The sequence below is a fragment of the Mustela nigripes genome, chromosome 1 (genome assembly GCF_022355385.1).
Source record: "Mustela nigripes isolate SB6536 chromosome 1, MUSNIG.SB6536, whole genome shotgun sequence".
NCBI classification, from domain to species: domain Eukaryota; kingdom Metazoa; phylum Chordata; class Mammalia; order Carnivora; family Mustelidae; genus Mustela; species Mustela nigripes.
The window spans coordinates 76,365,635-76,387,829 of NC_081557.1; the positions used below are offsets into that span (position 1 = coordinate 76,365,635).

The following is a 22,195-nucleotide window of genomic DNA, read 5'->3' on the forward strand; positions in this document are numbered from 1 at the left end:
AGACAAGAAATCACAGACCCTGGTGGACCATGGGCACAATGCCCCCAAGCCACAGGGGCTTCCTTTAATCAGAGAGAGACAACTGAAACAAGTGTTCTTTTTTTTTTTTTTTTTTTTTTTAAATACAGCCATTGAAAAGACGACACATTAAGAAACATGTAAACACTGCAGCTGCTTAATTACAAGTTGCACTGCTTGGTTTAGTACCTATGCACTCCCAGGTATGGGAACCTGTGAAGGTGCGGGTGGGGCCTCCCCTCACCTGCACAGTTGCACGGACAAGGAGTGAATGGGGGCAGAGTGAGGGAAAACAGAAGACCTGGCTTATGCACAGCTCCTGAGAGAATAAAATCAAATTCTACCTTCTAGTTCTCCCAGAAGAAACGTCTAAGATGTTAGGAAAGTTGGAAAATGAATTTGGGTTGTCAGCTGGGAGGCAGAGGAATTGACAGGTCCTTTCTAGTTAGAATACCAGCTATAATGGGAGGCACACCAGAGCCTAATCTCATGTTGTGGAAAAGGCAAGGAGCACAGAACCTGCCTCCCCCATACACTTGAGCCCCTAACCTTGATAATCCAGGGGCAGCTGGATGGGTAATCCTGATCCCACGGGATTGTCCGTCGCACCTGTACCTGGGGTCTAGCATGGGGGATGGGGAAGGGGAACCACCTTACCTTCCTTGGTTCTGCTGTCCCCAGTCAACCTCAAGTATCATCCTAGTATCCTTTCCTCCAGTTTCAGTCCTGACCCATGAGCCTGCCCAGCCAGAGGCCCATGACTGCACTGATTTCTGAGGAAAAGAAGAGTCTGAATTTTCCACACTAAAAGATGACACAGGAACCAACCTCTCTGCTTCCCAAATTATGGAGAAGTTAGACCACCAAATACTGTACTTATTGGCCAGTGGGGTCTGCTTGAAGGGAAGGGAGGCCATTAGATCATTTCCAGATGAGGCAGAAAAGGATGTCAACATCTTTACTCCAGTAGGCCCACACACAGTGCAACAGAGGGAAGTCCCCCTCTCCTTTAGGATAACAAGAATACCCATGAGAGTTTTTAAATAAAACATCAATGGTCCTAAACTCTGGTCAGTCAACTGGTGAAGGTGAAAACATAATTTGGCAAGCAGAATTATTCTGAAGTTGTGTAGCAGGGTCTTCTGCTGAAGCTCTCATCTCTCTTCTGAAACTCAGAGAATGAGGGGACATGGGCATCAGTAAGAAACTCCCAAGCCCCAATTCCCACAAAGTAAGTGGAGGGAGAGTAAGGAGTGATGAAGATCCATTTGTAGGAAAGCAAAGAGATCAAGGCCCCTTCCCGGGATCTCTTAAAGGAAACAGATGCCCTTGTTTAGGCTTGCTGTAGCACACAGCAATACCCTAGAACCATCCAGCCCCAGGGGCTGGGGAGCACAGTCATGGGGTGAAGGCAGGCAGCTGCTACGCACAGTCACCATGCTTCTTCCTCAGTGGGCCTGCTTGGCCTCCTGCGTTCAACATGCTGCCATCCATGCATGGCACTGACCCCAGGGTGTTTCCGTGCCCAGAATTTCTCAAGGTGAGGGGACAACAGCCAAAGGCCCTTCCACAAGCTTCTGTTCCAGGACGTTACTGATAAGAGTCCGTAGAAGATGGAGAAGGGAGGTGTCTCGTTCACAGCAGTGACATAAAGGCCAAAAGGAGTTGGCTTGTGGAAACGTCAAAGCACCACATCCAATACTCCCAAAGAGGTAGCTTCCTGATCTTAAGTCTCCCCCCTGCCATTTAGGATAGGGCAGGGATAGTAGAGGGGAGAATAAGATGTGACTACCCCGGGCCCCACTGGCAGCTCAGAATCCCAGGCACATGCTCAGATCCTGTATCAGGAAGCTCAGAGACCCAGGAATCAAGGATGCCCGCTCTCTGCTCTCCTGTAAAATGCAAGGCACCCCCACATGGAAGGCCTCAACAGAAGGCTCTTACCCCACAGAGACTAGCTATCCCTATTCCCATGTCAGCCGCAGAATCTCAAGGAGACTGCCTCCCGACCCAAGCCCCTTACGTTCTTCAGAAAAAAGAATTAAAGTCAAAACACGATTTGTTTTCAGGTTGCAAGTAACGGGTCAGTTGAGCATCACACTGTCTTCCCCCTCCCCCAGCCGCTGGTGTTTGGTAGACGGGGGTGCTGGGTTGGAAGCCCAGCAGCTTCTTGGCCCTGGGGGCCTACTGCCTGCTGTTGTTGTCAGACAGCTGGCTGGGGGTCCGCACCTCACCCAGGGAGGTTGTGCCCTCGAAGCGCTGTGAGGCGATGGCTGCCTGGTGGGACATGCTCTTCCGTACGATGTCACCTTTCCGCCACAACACCACTTCCTGTAGAATTGGGGGAGGGGGGCAACATGCTACCTTGAGAGGGAGGCATGGGGGTGGGGGTTCCCAAAGGCTCCAACTCTTTCCCAGGCACCTTAGTAAAACCTCCTCTGCTTCTCTCTCTCCAATGACAACAGTTATCCGTACTACCTTAGGGCTCCTTCTGATGGTGTGGGCAGGAAGCATAGAGCAGTCACAGGAAGCAGACTCACGTGTCAACTGGGAACCCTCATTTTTGCTGTGCGACTCCCTCTCGGTGAACCAACAAGTGGCACAGAGACTAGTGAACTCTCTCCCCTGTACTGTTCTGCTTAATCTGTCTGAAATGGAGCCTGATCTTCACAGGAATGATGCCATTCCTAATGTGGCTCTAGGGCCACTAGGGGTCTTGGGGAGGTACCTGGGCCTCACCTGCTGTTTGAAGTAGCGCCGTTCCTCCTCGTCTATCAGCACCAGGTTGAGGTAATAGCGCACGGAGAACTTCTTGTTGATGTCCCGCATGGTGGGGGTGAGCTCGTAGCCCGCCAGGAAGAGCCGGATAGGGATGGACTCTCCTGTAAAGGCCAAGCAGGTATCAGAGTGAAGGGCAAAGTGACCCATCCTACCTGACACCAAGTCACACTCCGCCCATGAGATGCCACCTGAGCATGTCATGGAACACTCAAGGGAATGCTTCTGCCTGGTGGGAATTCGCATTCTGTGGCTCAGTGATCTGCTGAAGCAAAAACATGACTGCAGCTCCACTCCAGGTCCCGTTGTGTCTTCTCTAACCACCTCAATACAGAGACCCATGAGTATGAACAGCACAGGACACTACTACTAAGCATCTTTTGATTATATGTATTGTGTCTAGTTGTTGGTTTTTCACAAGGCAACTGTCAAACCTCAGCTAACTCATCATGTCACCCAGCAATCTCAATGCCACCTTCCTCCATCCTACATAGTGTATGCCCCCCAAAATACATCTCTACTTTGAGATGGATTGGCAGTGGTATAGTGGCCTGGAAAAGAGAAAATCCTAATTCTGGTCTTAGTTATCCATTAACTAGTTGTATGACTTCTGAGTTAGTCTATTGCTTTCTCTGGACCTTAATTTTCTCTTGTGGAAAACTGTGGAATCAGACTACGTGGTATTTTTTATATCTTCCAGCTCTAACACCCTGCCTTTCCTAATTTAAGTGAAATGAAATTAGGGCAGTAATTCTACTGAGAAAGGCCAAACCTATAATGTAGTCTGAAGCTAAATATAAAATGCACCATTAATTATCTGCTGTTTTGTCTTACTTCTCAGAGAAAATGACAAGTGGCTCTACTTCCACAGCTGGTGAACAAAAGGGCATATACAGAGTCAAGAGCTCAGTCCTATCCCCCTAAGGACCCGGCATGGTGACATTCAAGAATCTGCTGTCATTGTCCCTACCTTCCCCACAGAACACACACGTGAGAATAAACTGAACAGAACCTTGGCATAACCAAGCACTTCTAAAGGAAAAAGTACATTCTTTCTGATCAGCGGCTGCAGGGCCAGAAGAACATAAAGACTGCTACTCCCAAATAATCACAGATTCCCCAAGTAAAGCTTTCAACTCCATTCATTCCAGATGTAATGTCCGCTCTGGGGGTAGATGGGGGCAGTATCGTTTTCTGTCCCATTCCCAGTGTGGTCTGTGGCACCTGGTAGTGCTGCCCAAAGTATCTACCCTTGGTGAAGGAATTCAGAGAATGAATCATTTTGCCAGAGCTAGAGCTAAGGAACATAAATGATTATTCTGCATGAATCTCTGGCTTCCGAGCAGCAAAGAACACCAATAGGAAAAAGTAGCAAAATGTATAATTTTATCTGCTAAGCCAGTACTTTCAAGCTTTTGTTGTTGTTGTTATTTAAGAGGCATAACTCTTGAGAGTACAAGCTCGGTATGTAGACGAGGCCAAAAGTGGGGCTTTTCTGGGTGAAGGTGGGGAAGGAGCTTGGGGTTTCACATACCCAGCCCTCCTTTTCCTCTTTATTGGGATCCACAGTGAGCAATTAGAGATGAGAAATTATAGGTGAATAGGAAATCTTAATTTAGCAGTATAATCTCTTGAGCCCCTCTAAAACTCTGCAGGGCCTAGGCGAATGGGTGAGGCAGCTGCGGGCTGGGTGCCAGGATGCTCACCTCTCACAGGAGCCCCATCCATGATCTCATACTTGGCTATCGTGTCGTTCTCATGGTACACATTGGGGCCTGTGCCCGTTGTTTCCCGCTTGATGATATCTATCTCCATGTGCTTGATTTTGATTCTCACCAAGAGGAAGTAGATCTTCCCTACAATGACATCTTTCAAGTGGTATCTGGGGAACAGAAAACAAGATGTGAATACGGCAGCCAAACTGCATACTTCCAGGTCTCCTGGGTTTCAGGGGAGGGGACACTGCCAAGCAGGTTGGCTGAAGATGGAGTCACAGTACACACGCACCCATGTTCTTACCACCACTGCCCTTGCAGAATGATTTCCCAGTATGTGCTTTATTGGAATCTGTCCCATTTTTCCATAAGCAACTCACAGGATGTTCTTGCATGTTACATCACCCATTCTATGCTTACCCATCTGATCTATCTTCTCAGCACTTTAATTTCTTTTATACCTTTTGTGTTTAGGTTGTTTTAGATGTCCTGACAAGTGGGAGGCAAACCCCACAAATGCAGGAAACAGGATTTGCTCGCTATCTGAGCTCACAAAACGTCTTTTGGAAACTGGACCTCAATTGCCTGTAGCAAAGAGTTTTGTCTGCTGGACGTGACAGCTCAGGCAGGAACAGTGGAGCAAGACGATGCATTATGCTCCATCAGCACCTTCTCTCTGGGCCCTACTCACATGGCTCGTGCTCTGTGGGCTGTTATGAGCTTGGCCATGCTGTATTACACTTTCTGCCCTTCCCAGCATTTCTCTTTGAGTCAGTATGGAATACCAGTCGTCTGTGTGTGCACTGCCCTGTAACAGGCATACAGGAAGAAAGGAAAATCTTCAAACCTGAAGCTCAGAATCATGGAATAGGAGTGTTGGCAGGGATTTTAGAATTTAACCTCCTTGGGGCACCTGGGTGGCTCAGTGGCTTAAGCCTCTGCCCTTGGCTCAGGTCATGATTTCAGGGTCCAGGATCGAGCCCCGCATCAGGCTTTCTGCTCAGTGGGGAGCCTGCTTCCCTACCTCTCTCTGCCTGCCTACTTGCGATCTCTCTCTGTCAAATAAATAAATAAATCTTAAAAAATAAGAATTTAATCTCCTTATATGACATGTGGAGAAAAGGAAGTTCAAAGACAGATACTTGAACAAGGATTTGAGTAGGGGACAGACACAGGGTGTGAACTCAAGTGCCTAATTCCTAGGCTTGTGTTCTCCCCACTATTTCAGGCTGCCTTTCTGCTTACAGTCTAACTGGGAAAACTATAGATACTCTCAGTAGATAAAGTCTTACAAGGTAGACTTTGTAAGGACACTTACAAAGTCAGAATGGAGGCTGCTCACAGCATTTCAGAAGGAATGCTAAGAGATCATAGATTCTAGGGGTTTTCAAACTTTGGTAAACAGAACATTCCTTTATTCTAAATGAAATCCTATGCAGAAGCATGAATATATGAGAAACTCCTGTGGAGGGCCTAGAACCCTGGACCCCACTCTTCTTTTACTTTATCCCTTCTTATGTGTTTGAAACCCACTAACCTGTCTCCACTTCTCGGAGGAGATTCCCAAGGTACAAACATGGTAGTACGAGCTACCTTACCCCAAGAGCAATCCCTAATGGCAGAATAGCACTACATGATATAGACAGTGTGCTCTTACACAGCAGCCTACTCTGAGGAAGGTGTGAACATCCAGTTCCCAAGGTCATGGGATAGACTCTCCACAGTGCCCTTCACATACCACACTTGGTCTTGAACCTTGCTGACTGACAGTTATTTTGAGATCTACAAGGCAGTACTGCCTGCCAGCTACCTCTTTTACTAGGTAGCTGGAGTGCTGGTGGGTAGGCACTATTTGGTGGCTCCTTTCCAGAAAGCCCACAGAGCCCTGAGGCTGAAGAGAAAGGGGAAGGCTGTTCCCTTACATGTCCCTGCCTGGCCCAGATCAACCTCCCTCCCAGCTCTCCCCTCCCTGTCCCATAGGCGAGGCTTTGCCAAGCAGGGCCTCTTCTGGGTCATGAGGGGTTATAGGCCAGGGGCAGAGGGAAATATATGCCTTTCCCTCACCCCTGTTCTAGGAAGCACATATGTTGTTAATTTTTAAAAAAGCCCTTCCTAACCCGCACTACCTGGATAATAGGGGTCTCTCCAATAAGAACCCTAGAGACTCTAATTTCTTTTTTTTGCTTTCTGCGAATAGAATACACTTTTACTTTTGCATATCTGATTTTCAAACATTTTCAGGAAGGCATTATACTGAAAAGAAATATGTTTGTGGTATATTTTTGAAGTGTCAGTAAGTTTTGTGATTTATAATCACTTAGATATTTTTTTAAAGATATTAAAAATTCATTTATTTGGGAGAGAGAAAGAGAGAGAGAGCACAAGCAGGGGAAGAAGCAGGGGTAGATGGAGAATGCAGGGCTTGATCCCAGAACCCTGGGATCATGACCCGAGCAAAAGGCAGCTGCTTAACCAACTGAGATACCCCAGTGCTCCACACTTAAGTATCTTCATGTTCAGACAGCAAACAGTATAAAACATACATGGCTTCCCAACTTGCTAGCTAGAATTATTTAAAGACCTTTATAAAAAGGCATCAGGTATTCTTTGCATAATTCATTTAATTCAGAAGGAAGCAGCAAACTACGGCCATTGCGTGGCTTCTTCACATTGATTTCTAGAGACATACTGTATATAGGATACAAATGCTAATGGGAATTGTATTCTGAGATTATTTTCATCAATAGAAGGAAAGAGCTGTATCTACACCCAAAACAAATGACCTTAAAGTTAATTTGGCTTGACCTTAAAAGACAATGTAGGATATTTAACTTAAATGTACCTTCTTAATTTCCATTTAAGTAAAATGAAGCTTAATTTCCTGGTCCACCTTTCAGCAGCCTGGCACAAATATTCATAGTACCAGGTCAGTGGCCTCCCCTCCAGCACGGCATTATGAGCCAGCCAAGGCCAGGGCACCAACCTCTTGGATTCTCATCAGGTCCCTTCTTGACCTCCCTCAATAGTTCTCCACGACGGTGGGGCCCCAGATACTTACTTGGATTTATTATACTCAAACTCAATGTGCAGGCAGTCCTCAATCCCAACTTCCATCTTGATGGAAGAGTTCAGCTCTGGGTACGTGCTGAGTGTGTGGACTACAATGTCCATCTCTTTGACGACATCATTGAGGCGGCGGCTGATGGTGGCTCGAAGGAAATACCTGTAGGAGATGGATGTGTCATAAAGGAATACTCCCAGCCTCCACAATGCTGCCTCAATCCATGCACCAAACAGACCCACTGGAGAGAAGCTCTAATAGTGGTTAGCCTTTGTGGCTTTTTATTCCTTCGAAAATTTACCTCTGTGGACCCTCTTCTCAGAAAAAAAAAAAAAAAAAATGAACGTACTTAAGCACAAAATTTTGCAATTATAGTACAATGGAATTCAAAGGCCTTCCCCACAAATGGCTTTTTGAGCCCATCCTCTGGGCTCAGAGCACTGTCCTAAATAAAATTGATTTCACTGCTCTATACTCCCACAACAGGTTATCCTAATAACTTTCAAGCCCCTCACCACTGCCTACCATGTATTTGTGTATGGGTTTTTCCTCAACTAACTCCTGGGTCTTCAGGCACAGGGATCTGTCTTAAACTCTTATATTCCCATGTCTCTACTTAATAATATTCAATAAATTAAGCAATTTCCAAGTCCTTCAAGTTAAATGGGAGTGATAGGGAATGGAGAAAGTAAGTCAGCTCTTCATTCAGCAAACATTTACTGCTAGGCATGGGATGAATAAGATACAGTCTCATGGGAAGCTCACAGTCCACTAGGGAAGGTGGGTCAATAAACAGAAAAATTAGAACACACGCAAGTGCTAATTCAGGTAGAGGAATCAAGTCTATGGGGAGAGGAAAAAGGGCATTCAGGCAGAGCAGACCTTGTAAGTAAAGCAGCAGAGATGGGAGAGGTCCCGGTTTAAACAAAGGAAGTCTCTGGCTAAATCTTGGATCCTTGGGAGATGTTGCTGTGGTAGAGGACAAGTGGTGAAGAACACAGAGACACAGAACCTGAAGGGCTTAGCATGCCAAGCCTGACTGTCTGGTCAGCTGCTCGATCATGGCGTCCCTGTCCCCTTGACCTACTCTATGCTCGTACCCAGTGAATGGAGAAAAACAACCCGTTAATGATATTCTCTTCTAACCCAAACTTAGATGATCTGTATCACCTGTCAACTGTGCCTGCAGAAACCTGTCAACCAGATCAATGACACACTTAGGCTCCTCTCCTCTGTGTAGACCTGAACCATGCTCAGCAACCCATTTATACATCTCAGTAACTTCTGCCACATTCTCCAAGACACATATTTGTTCCTAACCCTTCTCTAACTGCTCAGGCTCTCCAGTCTCCTCTCTCCTCTCCCCCTGATCTGTGGAAGACACAGCTTTAACTCTACTGAGAAGAGGAAAGCCTTCCAATTTAAGATTGATAATTCTCTCACTTCTCTGCTTTGCACTGTCTCTTACTTCCGTCCTAAACACATGTCTGTATCTTTGCCCAAACTTTCCTCCTTCCAACAGCACCTCCGTCTCTCAAGACCCCTCTCCTTCTCCATCTGGTAGAAAGACTTTTGATCTGTGTGTACATTACAACTACCCTGGGGAGGAGGGGCTTCCAAAATCCAGATGCCTAGGCAGAGCTGACATTTTACTGTCCTGCAGAGGCACACAGGCATCAACATTTTTTGAAGCCTCCCAAGTGATTCTAATATGGGAGCTTTGGTAGAGAACTACTACCTGGCATCACGATCCCTCAAGTTTTCCAATTCTCTCAATCTATCGAATCTCTCCAGTAAAGACTTCCTCTTTTGAGTTTATACAAAGGTCCAAACTCCTCAATCCCCAAAACAATCTCTAGGCTTTGTGCTCCTGCCCATTCATCAGGACAGTGGTCACAGATGGGTCCTGTTCTAACTATTGCAGCTTCTTCCCTATTGCCAAACCCAGTGGCCTTGCTTTTCAGCCTCAGTTTTGACACTGGAGAGTAAAACATTTCCTTCTCTCTTAGAAATGCTCTTCCTGTGGTTCCACAGGAGGGCTTTACCTGCTTTACCTCCCGCCCTCCCCCAACCCCACTTTCCTATCCCTCTAACAGGTCCTGCCTGGGCTCTTCTCTTCCTCAACTCACCCCCTTGAAAAATATACCAGTTTTTAGCACTGAGCAGAGGACTCCCAACAGTGTATTTCTCTGTCCTGAGTGCCAGGCTTGCATTTCTAATTGTCTAGTGAACTTTCATACCTCTGTATTTTGTCAGTGCCTTAGCCTTTAAATTTGGATGAACCATCTTCACTACAAGTCATCCCTTCCTCCTAATAACCATCTACCTGCACCTACATTCACTGGTCATTTCTGTGGTTGTCCATTAAATTCCTCATTTACTGCCCGCTCCAGCTGTGTCCACTAAGGTAAGATGCTCAGGTCCTTGTACTAGCCTTCCAACAATTTTGTCTCTGCACTCTACTCTTCATCAAATAGCACATGTTGACTTTATATTAACCATCCAAAGAACCAATGCCCCACCTAAAAACAAAGAAAGAGGTGTTCAGAGTGATCTTTTGATTCCCCCCCCCCCCACCGCTGTGTAAGTAATAATATACAAGCCCTTCATCTGGAATCACATCTATAAGCTGCCCTTAACTAATTTTCCCTTCTTGACCTCCTCACTTTCTCAGCATGAATCCTAATGTCTTCATCTACGTGGACAGCAACACCTTTTTCTCTTTTATTCATTTACGTACTTTGTAGTAAAACACAAAAGGAGTTCAGGGTACACCACCCCAAAATACACCACCCTGGCATGACAGTTTTATTAAGCTGATATTATAAAGCAACAGGCAAGAAGCAGACACAGGAAAGAAAACTCTCTGCCCTCCCCACTCTCTACCAGAAGAGCAAGACCTTTTTAATCACCAGAGACAACTGTTACCAGCCCAGGGACTGCACTAGAGAAATCCACAGAACAAATCTTGCTTAAAGGATTCTTACCTTCCATTTGTTTCTCCCATAGATTTACCTTCCCACAACTTGCTGTCCCAAGAAGCTCAAAGTCCCTTCCCTATGTCCTGTTGCTTCTCTGCAAAATTATCATTCTTCTGTTAAGATGCTTGTATAAGCTCCTAGTCCTAACCACCCCTTTCTGTTACCAATCCCTGAGTTCCATGCATATGCACAACATACATGTGAATCAACCAGTCTGCCTTTCTCTTGCTAGCATGTCTTCTGTCGGTCTGATTAGTAGGGCCTCAGTCTACAAACCTAAGATGGATAGAGGAAAAGTTTTCTCCTCTCTACAACACATAAGAATTTAACATTTTAACTACTTTTAAGTGTACAGTTCAGTGGCATTAGGTACATTCATGCTGTTGTGAAACCAATAGCAGTCGTCTTTTTATGACTGGCTAATTTCACTTGGCATAATGCTTTCAGTGTTCATCCATGTTGTAGCATATCACAGGATTTCCTTCCCTTTTTAAGGCTGAATAATATCCCACTTATGTATATACCACATTTGTTCACTCTTTCATCTGCTGATGGAACTCAGATTGGTCTACCTTTTGGCTGTTGTGAATAAGCAGCTATGAGTGTGAGTGTATATGCCTGTGTTTGATTCCTTGCTTTCACGTCTTTTGGCTTTGTACCCAAAAGCAGAATTCCTGGATCATATGGTAATTCTATTTTTATTATTCCGGGGAATCACTGCACTCTTTTCAACACCTTTCTCTCTGTCTTAAAAACATTTAAGAGCAATCCACTGTAAAAAATAAAATTAAATAGGGGCATCTGGGTGGCTCAGTTGGTTAAGCGGCTGCCTTTGGCTCCAGTCATGCTCCCAGGGTCCTGGGTCAGGCCCCATGCCAGGCTCCCTCCTCAACAGGGCGTATGCTTCTACCTCTCCCTCTGACTGCCACTCTGCCTCCTCATGCCTCTCTCTGTCAAATAAATAAATAAAATCTTCAAAAAAAATTAAATAAAATAACAATAAATCCCACAGCCAAGCTTTGGTGACAACTAGATAATCCTCATGGTTGTGAAGCTTTTTCTGAATGCAATCTCTCTAGTTTGAGTGATGTTAGTGATTAGACCTCTTTGCACAGACTGAAAAAAGAGAGCCTACAGTCACACTTCTGATGGAAGAGGAGAGACCAAGGAGAGAAGAGAAAGGGAGAAAAGGGGAGGGAAGGGGAGGAAATGTCTTCCTGTAGTTTGCACTACCGGGCCTTAAGGTGATGAAGACGAGCTGATCTTATAAGATAGCATCAAGATCTTGAACCAGGTGTCTAAAGTAACAGAGAAGTCTGCTTTATCTCAGTGACATCACCTAATCTCAGGTTACATCCAAGAGTCTAGAACCTCTCTGGATTTTTTTTTTAACCTCAGCAGCCCCTGGAATCAGTCTCCATCCGCAGAACCTGGAACACTAAAAACAGTCCAATGTACTTAAACTGCGTTTATTAATTTTTTAAAAGCTGGTCACACTGTGCTATGTTTTACATTCCCATTACCCCGAATGATGGAGGACCGATCTAGAATCCAAATCTATTCTACTTTTCAAGTGAGAAAGCTGAGTGACAGAGCTCAGGATCACATTGCTGTTGTATGGCAAAGCTGGACTGAGGATCTGTATGTCCTGATGTGCAGCACAGGGTATGCTGGGGACAGCATGTATCACAGTATGAAAGCTAACTGTTGACTCTTCAGGACTTTCAAAAACTGGTTGTTAAACATAGTGATTATTTAAAATTAAATTATAAAAATTTATAATTAAGATTATATGAAAAACAAAAGTAATACTTACTACAAACTCACTGCTTCCTAATAATTTTGCTACCTTTCACAATTCTCTCTGCTCTTGGGGGAATTTACATCTAGCTGTGTCAAGGTGGCTACTGAACATCTCTCCCCAACTCTGTAATTAGGGACATCTGGCTGGGAGCTTGAAATTGGCCATGGTGGCAATATTTACACTACAGAGACAAATGCTACAAACCAGGGCTTTTCCTCCCAGAGAGCCCATTGTTAACCATTTACCAGCACACCACAGCTCAGTTCTCTTTCTTCTTGAGACCCACATTAAAAAGCCTCAGAAACATGGACAGCTTCAGGGGAAGGTGGGGGAAAAAGCAGGCACAACTCACCGTAGCTTTACATTCTGGCCTGTATAGGACTCATAAGGCTTCTCCACGTGGGTGAATTCAAAGTCGAAGGCCTGTGATTGGCTAATTTCTCCGGGCCGGGCCAAATCCTTCACCAGGGACACAAACTCATGGTGGTTCCCACGGTCGTAGTAGAGCTCTGGGGAGAAAGCATCAACCTCTACTATCAGACCCCAACCTACATGAGGCTTAGCAAGGAGGTTCCAGGATACAGGATCCCCTCTTCTGAGAGACATCCCCCCACCACTCCCGCCCGCAAAACAAACTCCCCTTAGCCCTTATTTTCGATTCCCTTTATTTACCTAATTGCACTTCTTCACTGCATTCTCCGTATACTGATCTCTTTTCCTCCCCACTTTCTAAACACTCCGGTTTTACCCGGAGAAATCCAGTGGCACAGTAAAAACCCAATATAACCCTGCTTCAGCCTATCACGGCAGTGCCTTAGTGAGAGCTGTATCAGGGGAACTGCTAACAAAAATACTACATTGCTTTAAAAACATTTCTAAAAATATTTCTAACTTCTGAATGCATGTTCATAGTTCTTTAATTATATCATCCTTATAATAAGCTGAAGTAGCTAGGACAGGCCTTGTCACCCATTTAACAGAAAGAAACTGAGGCATACCATGGTCAAATGATTGGCTTAGAGTATCATTGCTGACTGCAGGGCTCAGATTAAAGCAGATTTACTGCTAGAATGAATCTATTTCTATGACCTGGTGCAAAGGGAGTAATAACATTACACTTTGTAAGGTTCTGTAAGAATTAGAGGAAGTAATGCAGGTAAATGACTCAGAATAGTACCCAGTTGACAGCAAATACTCAAAACATATTAGCTGCTAGCTGTTATGATCCTTCAAAGAGGAATCTACATGATGCAGAAATTTTAGTGTTATTTCCTCCAACTAAATAAGGGGGGGGGTGATCCTCAACTTCAGTGAGCACCAAAATCAATTGGAGGGTTTGTTAAAACCAGATTATTCAGTCCTGCTGTATGGGGTGAGGCCTGAGACTCTGCATTTCTAATAAGCTCCAGGGGATGTTGGTCCTGCTGGCCCAGGGACCACACTTTGAGAAGCACTGCTCTAAATTTATCCTCCTCTGGAAATAGTTCTGGCATTCGAATCTTAATTATAAGTTCATGCCATCAATTTATCCTCTATTATTTTATGCCTATTTGTACTCTGCTATTTAAGTGTTAACTCTTCTATATGCATGGTCTTTAGAGTTAAGGCCTAGTTCCTGGCACCCCCTCAGTACCTAGCCGTCCAGAGAAAACACTTAGTACTGACTCTGAGTATACAAGGCCACATAACAGTCAAGGCACTACCTCTCGGGCATTTCTGGGCTCCAGTCCTATGGCAGTGTACAACCTTCAACAGGGTAGATCAGAACTAGATCCAGTAGAGTGCACTCAGTACTACTGCTGTCAGCTGCTTGGGGACAAAGAAACAGGTCCACAGAGAGGAGTGTCGGAGACAATGGCCTACTAGGCCAGTTCCCATATCTCCAGAGCACAGCAGGCGATCCCTCTCAGGGACAAACTGAGCATCCTGGCAGTGCGACAGAGCTGCATTTGTGTGGGTCCGCCTCAGGTAGCTTAAGGGCTGAACCCTGATTAGGACTGCATCTTCAGGCCCAAGAAATGAAGTGTCCAGTCCTGCCCCAGGGGAGAACCATGTCAAGAAAGAGAAAATGGTTTCAGATAGTGCTTTCAGTCTGAGTGCAAAATCAACCCCTTGCTGCCCTAGCAGCTGGTCCTGACAAGCCTATTCCATAGGGAGCCTTTTTTTTTTTTTTTTTTTAAACCCCCAAAGGGAAGCATTCAAAGCAGAGTGGGCTCTGTGTTAAGATTCTTCCAAGTCAGGAAGGCGGCATTAGTGTGGTTTAATCCCAAACTAGTGCGGCCACTTAAGTATGAACTTACACTATATTCTCTAATTATAGTTTATTGCTGATTTCCTATATAGTTACACTTTGATCCACTTTATATTGCAAACAACCACCTTCTCTTCAAATACTTAATGGAATCAGTGGCAGGAAACATTCTGGGTAGTGAGTAATAATCTACAAAGTCACTAAATGGGAGATCACACTTACAACCTATAGAGGGAAAGGATAGGAAAAGGTGAACAATCCATTGCTTCTATTTTGAAATCCAAAAACTGTGGCCCCCAGTAATGTAAGGAAGTGCAGTGATCAGGTAGGAACAGAACCACTGCAACAAGGGCTCTCTCACTTACTCTCACTGGTCCATTGCTACCGAAGTCCTTGTTGATGGTCCTGACACCTGTGTGGGAAGTGACACCTTAACTGGTAGACCTGGTATCTTAGCTCCCAAGCACTGGGTTCTGGCCATAGATTCAGGGGACAGAAGCAGGCAGAGCAGAGCCCCAGTGTCCATTAACTTTAAATGAGAAATCCAGAGTTGAGTAAAAGAGGGAGAGAGAAGGTTGGAAAAATATACAACTGTGATCACACATACCAAAGGCAATAAGAGAAACAAAACCGAGAAGGACCCAAGAACGCCCAGAGAACAGATGGCCAGCATCTGAGAAACCTAGTAATGTTATGCCTGACCTAGCAGGGGCACCTGGCTGTGGCCACCTTTGGCAGGAGAGGTCCTTCCCTACATAGTGTCACGTTCTCCCCAGTGCTTTTCCTCCTGGACACATGTTAATATCAGGTCCTGCACTAAATGTCACATAAGAGTGGCAGTGTGTAGTCTGAGTGGAGCTGGACTGGGCTTTTTAATTTATAATTTATAAGCCCTTTCCAATGCTCTTGCAAACATTGTGGTGGAAAGGGGCAGAAATAACAGCCATACTTTGCTATTTGCCAGAAAGTTTGGTTTCCTCTCATATAAATTAGAACAGAAACTACAAGGCTGTTTTAGCAAGAGGCTGGGCCATCAAGAGGTTATAAATTGCCTGTATTTTATCCCAAAGATGCAATGACAAGTTATCCCTGGTTCTCCCCAACCTCCAAAGCCCTCAGCAACCAGCCATCTCAAGTTAGAAGTAGGAACTGACCATGTTTCTTATTAAGGTAACTTCCCTGTCTTGAGCCTCTCTTTTGATCCAACAGGAAGAAGTGATTTTGTAGTCAGGATGTTTTCATGATGAAACTTGCCACCAACGGCTGAGGGATGAATTTGCCACTTTGTAAGGAAATTGAGCCAACTCTGCATCACAGGGTCATCATTTGAGGCAGCCTGAAACCTGCTACTGGGCCGGGACCATGTTTGATCCAAGCTTCATGCAGGTCTTAGAAGAAACATTAAGTGAGCAAGGCCAAAAAGACCTCCAAAGAGCCCCATTCTGATTTTCCCAGCCACTATCGGCTAACTGGCAACCCAATCAAGACCATGCTGGCCACATCCACTCCAATCTCTTGTACCCTAGTATACTTGCTAGAGCAGTAACACCTCTGGGCTGCCCATCCCCAGCAAGACACAGCTCAGCTCAGGCCCTGCAACAACTCACTAACAGGCCAGAATCAATTCACTTAATTTCGATGTGTCTTTTACATAGCTTTTCATGGGTTAATGAAATAAAATACAGAAAACCTCTGGAATTTTTAGAAGTACAGGCGTGCAGCGCCTGGGTGGCTTAGTCGGTTAAACACCTGCCTTCAGTTCAAGTCATGATCCTAGGGTCCTGGGGTTAAGCCCTACATCGGGCTCCCTGATCAGTGGGGTGTCTGCTTCTCCCTCTCCCCCCAGCTTGTGTGCTCTCTCTCTCTCTCAAATAAATAAATAAAATCTTTAGAAGTACAGGCTTGATTGGTACTGATGGGTTCAGATCCACACAATGGCATTACTTTTTTTTTTTTTAAGATTTTATTTATGCATTTGAGAGAGAAAGCGAGCACCAGCAGGGGTGGTGGGGGGGAGGAGCAAAGGGAGAGAAGCAGCAGACTCCCAGCTGGGCAGGAAGCCCTGGACATGGGGCCAGATCCCAGGACTCCAAGATCATGACATGAGGGAAAGGCAGATGCTTAGCCACCAAGGCGCCCCCAGTGGCATTACTTTAAAAAAATTTTTTTCTTTAAAAAAAAAATCCAGATATTATCTATTTGGTTTTGGAGGACAGGAGTATCTGCCCTCTTTTGTAACTCTGACCTTCTAGTTACCTTTGGTTTATTTAATCCCATTACTCTCTAAGATGGCCCAGCTCTGCCTTATATCATGCATTACAGTTCCCCAAATGAGTGCAGCTGAAAAATGGTCTCTTCTAACAATTAAAAAATTCTCCCCCATGCTTCTTATATACCACATTGCATTTTTCTAAAATGTGGGCCATCCCATGCTAGAGTGACATGCTAGAGTGACATGGGAGTGACATTTGTTAGCTTTGTTACAACAGACCAAGCCATGGGAAAAAGCACACTAGATGAAGAAAGAAACTCAAGGTGGCTCACAAACTTACTAAGGGTAAGAGAAAACATAGACAATACAGGTGAGTAGATAAGACCTTCCTATACTCTCAGAAGCAACATTCAAACTGCAACATCCAAGTAGTTGGTGTAGAACTGACTGAATCATGGTCCGATGACTCTTATTTTCTTATATACAGGGAGAAATCAGCCTCAGGTTGGCCTAAGAAAGTGTGATCAAAGCAATGTGCAACAGCAAATGAACTGACATCAGCTTTAATGTTTCTGTGCCCTAGTTCCCTTAGGGAAGAGGCTGCACGGGTGCCTGCTGGTAGGTGAGTCATCTTAGTTCTCAGTGCCCTAGAGTAATGGCCACACCTAGCTTACCAATGCCTCTACCACAAGCGCCAGAGGAAGCCCTCCCTCATCACAGCAAGCCGCAAAGCAACCTATACTCCCCCTTTTCATTCAAGTAACTTTGGTTTATCTAGGAGGAGTTGAGAAAATAATCGAGAACTGCTTCTGTAAATTCCTAGATCTGACCAGGTATCCACTTAGCAAATATTTATCAAACACCTACTGATGATGGACTGAAGGTAGTCCCTGGTTTTCAGGGACTCAGAATTTAGTGAGGAAGGCAGACCAGGAAAAAAAAAAAAAGTCTCAAGTTTGTCATATCCTGTTTGAAAAGAGGTATTAATGAGACCTGTGGAAGAAGAGTGGAGGGAGGGCTTCAGTCAGCCTGGGGAACTTGCGGGAGGCTGTCATGTTTGCTTCCCCAAACATGTTTGCTGGGCACTTTAAGAATGGGTAAATGCCTGAGTGGAAGTGCAGACCTTGTAGAAAGATGTTCACATACAAAGGGAAGATGCCTAAGATTCTAGAAAGAACATATTTTGATGAAACTATAAGAGGTGAAGGTTACAGGGTAAGGGAGAGATGAGGCTGGGGAGAAAAGCAGGGCTGCTCAGGAAGGAGCCAGGTACAATTTCGCCCTGTAGCCAATAGGAAGTTGAGCAGAATTTTAAGGGGAGAACTGACAATGTCAGAACCGTTTTTTAGAACGTTCACTCTTACAGAAGGTGAGCTGAAAGATGAGGAGAGCAAAGGCAGGAAGACCAGTTAGGAGGGAGCCACAAAAAAGAGATAATAAAGGCAGCAGCACTGGCAAGAGGAGGAAGCACAGACTGAAGATGTATTCGAGAGCTGTTGGGAGAACAGACTGGGAGTGTGGGAGGAGGAATTAGTCTAAGATGACTTCTAGATCTTTGAGGCTGAGTGTGACATAGGCCACAATGGAGCACACAGGACAAGAAGCAGGGCTGGACCTGGAGCAGAGAAAGAGGTTTCTGTTTTGGATGTGTTTCTGAGGGATCTGTGGGGTATTCGAGTGGAGAGGTGCCTAGGAGGCAGTTGGAGACACAGGCATGGAACTCAGTAGAGAGTTCAGGTCAGGACAAAGAAAGAGGTTGGGAGTCATTAGAATATAAAAAGACACAGAAGTTACGGGTGCAGATGAGACTGTCAGAGCAACTTACAGAGAAAAGACAAGAAACAAAAGTTATGCGTGTTCCTGCCTACCTCTAAAACCAAGATTGGAACAGGAGCTTTTCTGAGAAGGGTCCAGAGAGGTCCAATGCAACAAAAAGCTAAACGGTTGTCTCTGCAAGGACTCTGTAGAGTCCCTTTCACAGGTTTCCACTTAGGCTAACATGCCGTTTGGAAGAAGACAATGGAAGGCAATGGGGGGAAGCAGACAAGTAGACCAAAGGGAAGGCTAACCAGGTCCAAACATTCCCCATGGACCGCCTGCACAGGAATCAGGGTGACTACACAGTGACATATTTTAAACGTCTAGTGCCTGGAAACCTCTTGATGGGTCAAGCTTAATAGGAAAAGAGAAAATGACAATAATCATCTTAACTTCCTTTTACTGAGTACCTTATTATATGTGCTAAGACCTGCACATCACATATATTATCTCTAGTCCTCACAAGACCCTAGCAAAGACTGTTCTATTATAAACGGAGCCCTATCTAATTTAAGTCACCCTGTCTGCATGACCCTCAATCATGTACCAGGCTGTCTTTCTAATGAATACACAAGTGGGACAAATATACTTTCATCAGGAGGAAAAAGAAATTAATCATAAGGATAAGAAGGTTAATTACATAAAGAACTTGATTTTCAAGCTGTGGAACTGTTCCACAGAAGGAAGGAAGGTGGGAAGGAAAAAAGAAATCAAATCCAAGAGACGATAGTTTATAAGAACATTTTAAAGTTAAAATGGAATTCAGTGAGGAAGGTGGACAGAGACTGATGATATCAACTTTCTTACTCTCATATAGCAAGACCTATACTGTACATCATCACTCGCAGAGCCAGACCTAGGAGCCTGACCAAAGCTCCACCCCCTTCATTCACAGTCAAGGAATGCAACGAAGGAGAAAACCACACAACCACAACCTCGGCAAAGCTATTCGCTAGCCTCGCTCTGGTGCCCTGAGATCAGTAGACTGTTGACAGATAGACCATACTCTGCATGAAGCATTAGGCCTTGACAGCTCAACATTCTTCTCACAAGATTTTGTCATCCCTGCATTACAGGTGAGAAAGCTGAGGCTCAGAGAGGCACACAGCTTGCTCAAAGTCACAGGGTCAACAATAGCCCACAGTGCTCAGAGGCTCAGGAAGAGTTATCTATGGAAGCTAAAAGGCTGGGAGAAAACCCAGCAGGGATGATGATTCAAGGAGTTAGACAAGAAACCGGGCAGGGCAGGTACAGCAAGCAGCTCCCTCAGCTTCCCTTTCACTTAGACTAGAGGGAGGCTTTGACTCCATTCCCCCCAACAGCTCATTTCACAGTACTGGGTAGGAGACATTCTGGTTATCTTTCACGTACTGATGTGGTATCACCACTCCCTGGAGTGATGGTATAAGACATGGACTAAATGTGCCTATTTACATTCATATTACAGAGCCAAAGAATCCATGCAATAACTTTAAAACTACTACTTGAAAAATGGCGTTGCTAAGCAGGCAAGCACTTCTCGACTATCTCATACCTCATGCTTAGCGCCAAATGCTTCGGATTCATCCCGTCTACCAGTAGTCCTTTACTACGGGTGATTTTACTCTCCAGGGACATAAGGAAATATCCCAAGACATCTTTGGGGGTGCTGTTTGGGGGTGTTTCTGGTACATGGTGGGTCCAGCTCATGTTAATATCCTGCTAAATATCCTGAGGCAACAAAGAATTATTAAGGCCCAAAATGTAAACAGTACTGCTGTTAAGAAACCCTATCCAAGCTACAGGCAGGAGAGTAGAGGGTATGAAACTCACTCTTCAGCCCTTTTCTGATACATAAAAGGCCACTCAAATTCTGGATTTAAAATAGCAAAAAAGTTTCCTATATGATCAGCCAGTCTTTGACCTAATTTTATTTTCTCAAATATCAGAAGCAAATACTTCAGCCAGAGCACTGGCCACACAGACTCCTTTTTCCAGGATTCCTCCTACCTGTGCCAGTGTTTCCTGCCCCTGTAAAACAGGAGAACAGATTTTTTGCTGTGCTCTCAGAATATGAGAGTATTTAACTAGTTTTCCCAAGAAGTCTGTAAGAACAGGGTCATACAGGCAGCCTGTGCTACAGGAACGAATCTTTAGCCAGAAGTTTTTTTCAGCCCACATGAATATTTACTCTGAATCCACAGTGTGACCCAGTGATAAAGACCATTTATTTCAGAAGTACCTGAGAGTTTTTAAAAACACAAGACTTCAAATAGTCTTAGAATTAGAGACAACTCCATTTTGACTGGCAGCTCCCAAATTTTCTGATTCTTACTGCCTGTTACTGTCTAGTTTTAATTATTAACAGTTATGTTGGAAGATTGTTAGAGCATTGAGAAATTTTGATCATTTAATTTTGGACTGAGAAGGATTTTTTTTTTTTTTTTGTCTGTAAGGAGGAAATTAGTCAACTGAAAACTAGCATTCTAATGAAGAAGTCTTAGAAACACAGGCTAAGTAGACAGAAAGACAGAAGGCTGCAGGGCTTCTTTCTCAAAACAGGTCCAAGGATAGGAGATCAGAGCTAAGGCCAGAAAGGTGGTGAGCTCTCTCCCACATCACATGTGAAAGAAAAAGGGGGTGGATGGGAGTAAACTAAGTGAGGCTCAGAGGACCAGCTTAACTTGGGTCCGACAGCTGTGGGTGTCCAGACAATGGCAAAAGCAGTACTGGAGAAAGGTCTTCCCCTAACAAATCCACCTGCAGGCTACCGCAGGAGCGTTTCACTTGGAAATCCTGGAGGCAGGAAGCAAAGCTGAGAACATGTTTAAGGGACAACTAGGGTATCCCAGGGCAAGGTGCCCACAACAATGATGCTGTGGCAGGGATGCTCCCCGTCGCCCTCGGCCACCCCCACCGTCCTCGCGATGCGCTTGTCACTTTTGGCAGGGAAGCCGTCAACACAGGGGCAGTCGCCGGCCGGCGGGCCTCACACTGCAGTGGCCAAGGGGTTCCGACAGGCCTCACCGGAGCTGGGCCCGGAACCAGCCCGCTCCCCCGTCCCCAAGTCGGTCTCTGGCCCGGGGGAGGCGGCCGGGGAGGGAGGCCCCGGGTGCCTACTCACCGATCTGCCCGATGAACTCGATCTTGATGCCCTGGTGCTCCAGCCGCTTATTGGGGTTCTTGAGTGCGAGGCTAACCTTCCCAGACACCGTCTCTCCGTCGTAGAAGAGGAAATATTTCTCCTTCTTCCCGTCCTCCGTCTTGTGCTCGGCCCGCTTCCTACTCTCGGCATCGTTCAGCAAGATTTCCACCTCCACGCTCTGCCCGAAGCCGAAGAAGCTCATTTCACCGCCGGGCCGGGTCAGGCCGGGCCGGTCTCGGGTAGAACCTCTCCTCTCTGCGGGGGAGGAGCCCTAAGCGAAGGCCGGAGGGCTGGACGCCGGACCCAGCTCTCTGCCAGACGGGGGGCGACCGCACGACTCCCGGCTCCACGGGGAGGGGGCAGGGCCCGCTGCAGCGCCGTGGGTACCAGTGCACCGCGACTCGCCAGTCCCGGGCGAGTCCGAGCCGTCGGC

The 22,195-nt window shown here is 45.6% G+C and overlaps 1 protein-coding gene across 1 annotated transcript; it reads right to left on the minus strand.

The window, feature by feature from the left end:
* Positions 1 to 89: 89 nt before the first annotated feature.
* VPS26B (VPS26 retromer complex component B) lies at positions 90 to 21,968 on the minus strand. The gene is made up of 6 exons (XM_059413405.1): positions 21,742 to 21,968; positions 12,710 to 12,866; positions 7,570 to 7,734; positions 4,503 to 4,678; positions 2,758 to 2,900; positions 90 to 2,349 (listed from the first exon to the last, which is right to left on the minus strand). Exons 1-6 carry the CDS (start codon positions 21,962 to 21,964, stop codon positions 2,203 to 2,205), a joined length of 1,011 nt encoding a protein of 336 aa, XP_059269388.1. The 5' UTR covers positions 21,965 to 21,968; the 3' UTR covers positions 90 to 2,202.
* Positions 21,969 to 22,195: the final 227 nt, after the last annotated feature.